This window comes from Lissotriton vulgaris, chromosome 9 (genome assembly GCF_964263255.1).
Source record: "Lissotriton vulgaris chromosome 9, aLisVul1.2, whole genome shotgun sequence".
In the NCBI taxonomy this organism is placed as follows: domain Eukaryota; kingdom Metazoa; phylum Chordata; class Amphibia; order Caudata; family Salamandridae; genus Lissotriton; species Lissotriton vulgaris.
The window spans coordinates 152,723,190-152,732,356 of NC_141697.1; the positions used below are offsets into that span (position 1 = coordinate 152,723,190).

At 42.5% G+C, this 9,167-nt stretch overlaps 1 protein-coding gene across 1 annotated transcript in view; it reads left to right on the plus strand.

The window, feature by feature from the left end:
• The window catches only part of LOC147689768 (acyl-coenzyme A thioesterase 1-like), a 113,113-nt gene extending 104,477 nt beyond the window's left edge, over positions 1-8,636 (plus strand). The window contains exon 3 of the mRNA XM_086937246.1: positions 5,459-8,636. Coding sequence (XP_086793372.1) covers positions 5,459-6,058 — 600 coding nt within the window. The 3' untranslated portion in view covers positions 6,059-8,636. The remainder of the gene's footprint in view (positions 1-5,458) is intronic.
• The last annotated feature ends 531 nt before the right edge of the window (positions 8,637-9,167 follow it).

Sequence of the window (9,167 nt, forward strand, 5' to 3'; positions counted from 1 at the left end):
GTGGTTTTGTGGATATGTGGTTGGTTGTGTGTGATTGTGTGTGTGGTTTTGTGGTTCTGTGTGCAGCTATTTGAGTGGTTGTGGCTGTGGTTGTGTGTTTGGCTGTGATGGTGTGGTTGTGTGTGTAGTTGTGTGTGGCTATGGTTGTGGGTGTGTGTGTGTGGTTGTGTGTGATTTTGGGTGTGGGTGTGGTTGTGCGTGTGATTGGTTTTGTGTGGTGTGTGGTTGTGGCTATGGTTGTCTGTAGTGTGTGTAGGTGTGGTTCTGTGGGTGTGGTTGTGTGTGATTTTGTGTGGTTGTGTGATGTGTTTTTGTGGCTGTTGTGGTTGTGTGTGTGGGTAAGTGTGCGTGGTTGTGTGTGTGTTTGTGTGTGTGGTTGTGTGTGTGGGTGTGGTTGTGTGTGTGTGGTTGTTGTGGCTGTTGTGGTTGTGTGTGTGTGTGGTTGTGGGTGTGGTTGTGTGTGTGTGTGTGGTTGTGTGTGTGATTGACTGTGTGTGGTTGGGTGTGTGGTTGTGGTTGTGTGTGTGGTTGTGTGTGGTTGTCGGTTGTGTTTGTGGGTGTGAATGTGGTTGTGTGTGTGGTTGTTTTTGTGGGTGTGCATGTGGTTGTGTGTGTCGTTGTGTTTGGGTGGTTTTGTTGTTGTATGTGGTTGGTTGTGTGTGTGTGGTTTTGTCTGTGTGGTTTTTTGGTTGTGTGTGGGTGGTTGTGTGGATGTGTGGTTATGCGGTTGGTTGTGTGTGGTTGTATGTGTGGTTTTGTGGTTGTGTGTGTATGGTTGTGTGTGTGGTTATGTGTGTGTGGTTGTATGTGCGGTTGTTAGAGTGGTTGTGGCTGTGGTTGTGTGTTTGGCATTGGTGGTGTGGTTGTGTGTGTGGCTGTGGTTGTGGGTGTGTGTGTGTGGTTGTGTGTGATTTTGGGTGTGGGTGTGGTTGTGGTTGTGTGTGTGTGGTTTTGTGTGGTTGTGGCTATGCTTTTGTGTGTGGTTGTCTGTAGTGTGTGTTGGTATGGTTGTGTGGGTATGGTTGTGTGTGATTTTGTGTGGTTGTGTGATGTGTGATTGTGGCTGTTGTGGTTGTATGTGTGGGTGTGTGTGCGGGTGTGGCTGTGTGTGTGTGGTTGTGGGTGTGGTTGTGTGGATGTGGTTGTTGTGGCTGTTGTGGTTGTGTGTGTGGGTGTGTGTGTGGTGTGTGGTTGTGTGTGTATGTTGTTGTTTGTGTGGGTGGTTGTGTGTGTTATGTGTGTGGTTGTGTTTGTGGGTATGGTGTGTGGTTGTGTTTGTGGGTATGGTGTGTGTCGTTGTGTTTGTGGGTATTTCGTTGTGTGGTTGTGTGTGGGTGTGGTTGTGTGTGCATGGTTGAGTGTTTGTGTGTGTGGTTGTGTGTATGATTGTGTGTGTGGTTGTGTGTGGCTGTGTGTGATTTTGGGTGTGGGTGTGGTTGTGTGTGGGTGTGGTTATGTGTGTGTTGTGGTGTGTGTGTTGTGTTGTCTGTGTTGTGTTATGTGTGTTGTTTGTGTGTGTTGTTGTGTGTGGTTGTGTGTGTATGTGTGGTTGTGTGTGTGTTGTGGGTGTTTCTCTCTACCTTGGCAATCATCGAAAGTATTAGCGAGGTTGCTGTTGTGAGCTCTGCGCTGCTAGCGTGGATCGTCGGAGGAGGCATGGAAGCGAGAGAAAAGTGAGACAGATGGGCGGGGCAGGGAGCAAGTGAGAGGAAAGACAGTTGGCGCTGAAGGCTGGCGGTCCGCACGTGAACGCAAGCACTAGGCCAGCCAGCAGCACTTTCAAAACACCCCTACTAAATGTCTCTCTGAGCAGCGCATGCACGCTGACTCAGCGGGACCTAAAAACAGAATGGTGTACATAAATATAAAGTCTTGTATATATCTCTTCATCAAGCTTGAGAGACTGCTTGTGTCTTGTCAGCCTCACATAATCAGTAATTCGTAATTTACATATTTTGTGCTCAGTTTATCAAACGTAAATTCTTGATTTATTGTTTGGTGGAAGAGGACTCCGTCACATATGTGGCAGATATTCCATCGCCAGTTGCAAGTCCCAAGTATCCTAATGCACTTGAAATAAGGAGGATGTGAAAACCAACAAACTCTAAATCAGGCCCTATGTGTTGTCCATCGGTCAAGTTGTGTATTTAATGTATCTCTTTCCCAACTGCAGTTTTTTGTTTTAGTGCCCTACATATGTATATCCTCTGTCTCATTGAAATATAATTTGGTGGTTTGGTTCCTCGATTGTACCTGCACTAACCTAATGTCCAGTATCAATAGTTAACCTCTGTGTTTACCTATTTTTGCCTGTCGTCTCAGATCCCTCATTTTCTAAGCAGTGTTATTCAATTATGAGTTTAACTGACTGGGAGGGCCTTCTTATTTTGGTGTCCCTTGTAGTAGCCCAAACAATTTCCTTAATTGTCCATATTGTCTTGCTGCACTCCTTTCCCCAGACATAATTACTTGGTAAATGTGTTATTATATCAAATAAGTGTCAATATGATAATTAAATTTGAGTGCAAAAATGGGAACCCAGTGGGAAACATCTCATAACTCTCCAAAAAGGAAGAAAAACATTGTTTTTCCTACAAAACCCTCACCCACCAAGGTTGACCCTTTTTTGCATGTTTCATCATCGGGTCCATCCCGATCTGCTACGGTTCGAGCGAGCTGCGACCCACGTCTACGTGGGAGCACTTTTTTGGTGTAATATACAATGATAAAGAAGATCTTACAAGGAGGGAAGTGGAGGGTAAAGCTAAACTAAGTTGAAAATACCTGACTAGTAGGTCTACCTACTTCATTCCTGCCTCAAGTCGGTATGATTAAAAATTAGGGGTTGGTTTTGAAAAAAGCGAGGTTATGATGAGCCTGCGTTTTTCAAGGTCAACATGTTTTGAGCCATGCCCCTATTGGCTCTTCGTCAGGACCATGGGAACCTAGTTCCTTTGGTACCACTCCTATAGGTTCCTTATTAGAAACACGTTATTTGCATGCCATGCAATGTGCAGAACATTAATACATACTATATTACCAACTATTTGGTGTCCTTCTACTGCTTCTATCTATGATGTTATAATGTTTCGTCATGGTTCCTCCGGGTCTAGAGTGGCCATTTATCACACTTTCGTCAGGGCGGACCCTTTTCCAATATACCTACTCTTCTTCTCCCGGGGACATTTCTCCCCGGGAATAGCCGAGTAGATATACTGGAAGAGGGTCTGCCTTGACGAAAGTGTGACAACAAATAACTATAACATAACTATAGGCATTTGTCCAGGGTCACCTATTTTGTTGTGTAGTTCATATAGTACCCTTGCAGGACCTGAGCTTTTGGACAACATACACTGTGGGTTGAGTGGTAGTCTCACTCTGTGCACCCCCACCGCGTATGTTGGCCTTGTTTGCATTAGCCAGCTCACAGTGTCACTAGAATCTCCTTTTATCAGAGAGATTAGTTTGTGGCAACCTCAGAACAGAACAACCCTGATTCCTCAGACTCAGGGAAACAATATATCACTTTTCACACAGTCACTCGTGCTTGCTCATTTTGTCTCAGAGAGATCCACAGAAGAAACAGTTGAGCGTGTTTACAATAAGAATTTATTGCATTGTTGTTCTTCTAGTGTAAAATATATGCGCTGCTACAACTGTTACACTGTAGCAGTGATATAGGATCAGCAGTACAGTGAATAAAAAGGAATAGTACAGTTCTACCACTTTGCAATAATCATGAACATATACATGAATATAAAATGCATTAATAAAATAAAGCACACACTCCTAAGATGCCTATCTAGCTGTACCTAAGTGTAACTAGCATGTGAGTAGGTGCGAAAGAGCTAATAAGCCTAGTAGCCAAGAATCCCACTAGGATTTAGTCGAACCCCATTACCTGAATAATGAGAGTGTGGGACCTCGTCCTGGTCTCGAGTAGGACACCCCACAAGGGATGTTCTGGCCACTGTCAGCTGGGGCAACTGCATGCAGAAGTCTCAGCGACTCTTGTCAGTGTGTCAGCCTTGAAGTCTTGGTTCCTTCCCCAGTACTGATAGCAAGAGGTGCTGTATTTAAACAGTCTTTTTGCGTGTGTTAGCCATTGTTTAGTATGAAGATGACGTATGGGATTAAACCTTGTGCGTAGATAGTAGAAGTGAAGTATCCCCCCTAGGTAGTGTTCTCATAAATTATTAATATGTGCTAAGGATGACGTCTTAGCAATATCGATTGGGAAAAACCCTCTCTCTGCATGGAACTAGGTAAAAGGTTTAGTCCAAAAAGGGGTTCTGTCCTTATAAGGCGTTCTGTCCTTATTAGGAGTTCTGTCCTTATAAGGCTCGTTCATATGGGAGATGATGTAGGGAAAGAGTACTATGTTCCCTGGACCTATATTAGGGTACCAATATGAAATATAACAATTTCCCTCCTCCCCACCATACCTGTGTTGGTGCTCATTCGTGTGGCACATGGGGGCTGGGCAACAGTGCTCCTTCAACCTCCTCCCTGCCAGGTCTGGCTTAGCCCTGGTCTGTGAGCAGGGGGAGCTACAGTTCTTCTTCCTCCACCCTCACAAAAGATACCATAATGGCCCAGTTCTCCTCGATCAGACGGTTTAGCAGACCTCTTCTTTCCTCCTCCCTTTGAGTAAGTTTCTCCACTAGTGCCCAGTGGACGAACTCTCTGTTACTCCTACAGTGAGGATGTCTTCTAGTGCATGGTAAGGTCCCGTCTGGCCAAAACCAGAGCCAAGCTCAAGAATCTAGCACCCATGCCTATTTTTTTTGCAGCTGGATATAAATACATTGTTCCATCTGCCCAGTCTAGTGTGCGCTCTAAGTCTGCTGTCCCCACCCCCCAGTAATGTGTGATCCCCATGCAAAAGCAGGTCATGTGAATATCTAGTTTTTCATCTGCGGCACTCTTTGTCAGCAGTGCTGTGTATCATGTTGAGCTGGTGTGGGGTGAGATATGACATATGGAGAAAGTTGAGCTGGGTGTAACAGAATCTGGTATTGCGTGATGAAGTATGGACACGCTTGAGCATTCTGGTTCATTCCTTATTGTGTAAGTCACAGATTATTGCAGTTTCCCATCCCCGTTGAAGTTGTGTTTAGTCTGTCTGGGGCTGAGGTAAAGCCGCTTTATGGGGCCAGGAAACTAACCGACAGCTGTTCCCAAAGGTGAGAAAAAGATGTAATACTTAATGCTTCAGCGGCACAGCCTGTCCCGTCTGCCACAACACATTAATTGCCCTGTTAACTGCTGCAGGTTAGAAATTGTGAGGAGGGCAGACCGGTAGTGCCTAGTATGTATAAATGATATGGCCCCTTTTTCCTACAAGATACTTCTGGCACCAGTAGTGTCTTTAAACCCCTGCTCACCCAACCTTTGTTTTTGCTCCAAAAACATTTCTTGTTCCAAATGTTGTATAATCTTTTTGTCTTCCTTCCAGGTCAAGGGTCCAGGAATCGGGCTTCTCGGACACTCCAAAGGAGGTGACCTTGTCCTCACCATGGCATCTCTCCTAGAAGGAATAACTGCGACTGCCACCATTAATGGTGCTATCACCACTGTCAGCGCTGCGCTACATTACAAAGATCTAGTTCTAGCCCCAATCGGCATAGAGAGAAAGCGCATCACTTTACCACAGCCTGGTGTTGCAAACATCGTAAATTGCTTGGACGACCCTTTGGCACCAGAGAACAGCAAAAGTTTGATTCCAGTCGAGAAGGCTGAAGGGAAATTCCTTTTCATTGTCGGAGAGGATGACCAGAATTGGAAGAGTGAGTTCATGGCTAATGCAGCTGCCAACATTGTACAGGCACATGGAAAGGAAAGGCCAGAGGTTGTTGTCTACCCCGGGGCGGGGCATTACATTGAACCTCCATATTTACCAATGTGTGCTGCCTCAATGCATTTTCTCGTGGGCATGCCAGTCGTGTGGGGAGGAGAACCTGGAGCCCATTCTCGCGCACAGGAGGGAGCTTGGAAGAAAATACAAGCCTTTTTCCGAAAATATTTGGATAAGGAACCTTTACCCAGTAAACTATAATTGGGCTGATAGTAATACACGTTTCTTTCCTCCCAAATGCTAAACACCACTATTGACTGCAATGAAATGACCGATGTGCCTTATTTACTTTCCAAGCAAACTATTAGAGTTCGGAGAACTTGGGTACTATTGTAATACAATGGAGACCGTCAACAATTTTTTCTTTCTAACATATATTGTTTTTGTACGACATGCAGCATGTCGAATCTGATTCTTTCATTACATTGATTTAAGTTAACTTTTTGTTGCATAGTTTCACTGCCTAACTCATTAAAATATTTTTTTTACTCAATACCATAGAGACAAAGCTTAGTCATACACTGACTATTCCAGTAGTTGCCCATTTACTGTTATTCCGTCACTGATGTTATCTCCTTGTTTCTCCTCCTGGGAAGCAGTTTAGACAGCCTTAAAATAATTTTCCTCTTCTCAACTCTGTACTATTGGATTAGTTGTCATCAGTGCTTAATTTGGGCCAGTTTTCTGTGATGTCAATTTTCTGATTTATATTCATGTTTTACTAAGACATCGCCTTATTTTGTCACTGCCTTACAGTATCAGTTATACTGCAGACCTCTGTTTAATCCCTGCTCTTATGTAATGTCACCTAGAATGACAATGACAATGAAAATGAAGAGGCCTTGTTCTTGTAATACTCTACTAGGATCCATTGCCATCCATCGTTCAACCCTCATCTCCTGTCACACTCCTAATTTGCAGTCTTGTTCACCTACCAGGAACTCAAATCAAGGTTAATTAGTGTAGACAACATAATTCTGTGTTATGATGTCCACAATCTTGCTAACATCTAAGTAGCCCGTATCTGATCATTTTCTTTGAGCTAAGTCCCAGTTCATGTAGTCAAAAAAGTGGAATGGCCTCCCATGCTTTCCTCCCGGTTTTATCACCACGACTCCACGAATCCTTTATTCCTGAGGCCTTTTCACCAATAATTCATTAAATTTGATTTATTTTCCTTTAAATACTGTTATAAGAAATTCTGAACCAATATTTCCCACCTACAATTTGCATAATTGCGCATGGATTCTTATGGCGGAAATAGGTAAATTAAAATAGTTACATTTTTTTTCACTTTTGATTATTTTGAGTAAAATCCTAGAATTCCTTCCCTTGTTTATAGAAACGTAACCAACAACAGAAATTCATGTATTCTAATCCAGTAGTAGTGTTCTGTGGGGAAACAAAGGCCATATGTTGGTAAATTCAATGTAGCGAGTCCTTAATAGCGATTTTTACCAAATCGCTATTAAGTAAATGTAGGTAGGAATCGCTAAAATATTAGCTATTCCTTAATATTCCTTCATAACGAATCGGTAATTGAGATTAGTTATTAAGGAATACCTAGCCATTCATTCCTATGGGCTAGGAGGCCCATAGGAATGAATGGGAAGATATTCACTATTTGCGATTCGGTATTACATTATCGCAAATAGCGGGAGCTATTTCAAGGGTGCCAGGGTGTCCAAAGGACACCCTGTTGCACCTCTGAAATGTGCATGTGTGCACATGTGGCGCACATCCATGCCATGCCCTAAGAGCATGGATGTGTGCCACATGGCACTTTAAAAAAAAGCAAAAAAAGTGCTTTTTTAAAGGAAATCGCTACTTACCACCAACTTGAAGTTGGTGGAAATTAGCGATTCCTTAAGGCTGAAGTGCACTTTTGTTAGTGCAACTTACATTGCATTTAAGGAATAGCTATTTCCGATTCCTTAAATGCAAGAGCAAAATAAGGAATCGCAGTTATGCGATTCCTTATTTTGCAAGCAGGTTGAAACTCACCTACATTGCTCTCAGCCAAATACCGGTCGGCGAATTTCTGCGTTACTGCTCGGTATTTGTCCACCTACATCTGGCCCTTAATTGTTTAATGCTTTGATCCTCTATTCGTAGTTCAACAATGCTAAAGATAGATTCTAGGACATTGTGTCAGCCAAAAGGTGGAGGAGAAAGGTAATAGTTTGTACAGTCCAGTACAAGGGTTCATGGATGTATGTACATATGGATACATTTATATTTTTCGTATATTCATTTGCTTTTATGTACATTAACAACAACTACACGGGCTTGTAAACATGTGATTTTTGTCGTGCCTTTTTAGCTTGTTGTGTAGGCTTCCACTGAAGCAGTGAGCTCAAAAGCCACTGGCACTATGTTTTCTAGCTGCCAATGCCAAATTGTGCCTACACTGTGCCATTAACACTAGCCATAAAATGAGTTTAGTTACTTATGTCCTTTTGTTTGCAGCCTGCCTGCTAGTGGAGTATGAAGAGCAGTATTGCAAAAGTAGGTTTGCTGCACTACCTCGTTGGGAGAACAACAGATAATTTTAGTAAACCCATTAAAGAGAAATAGTCAGAGCTGAATCCTTAGTTAATTAAAAAAAAACAGTATTGAGTATCTTGAGGAGAAGCAACATTGGCTGTTTCCTTTCACAGTTCTGAATGTTCTATGATGAGAAAACGAGAATGTTTAAGCATGTTAATGTTTAATTTAAGAAGAATATTGTATCATGCAATCTGTATATTATTTTGAAATAAAATTTTCTAAGTTTGTAGCTGGTTTCATTAGCCTCCGAATTTAGTTGTAAGTATTTTTACCCCCTATGTGTTTTTCAAGGAAAGACAAAAGATAATTTATTTCGGACTCACAAGACCTTAAAAGCACAGATAAAACATTTAGAAGTTCGATACAGTTGATCTATAAAAAAAGCTTATCTACACATAAAAATGGAAGAACATTAATGTTAAAAAAGTATTAAATATACTGATAGGCACTAGGTATCTCAGGCATAAAGTACAAAATTCATGTATATTAAGACCTATTAAAAATAGAGAACCCCAGAAAGTAACGGATGCCTAGAGTGGGTGATTTAGGCTTGGGATTTCTTTAGAAGCGCACAGCGAGCACACCACATAGAAATCAGGAATCGGGAGACTGAATACACAATTGGCATAGCAGTGTCATATTTAAGGATCCTGTAAGCCTGTAGGCAGTGAGGGGTTCCGAGATTCCTATAGAGCTGTCGTAGCCAACAAGCTCTATTTGCATTGAAGTTAGGGCAAAAAAACAGCACATGCAGGTCAGT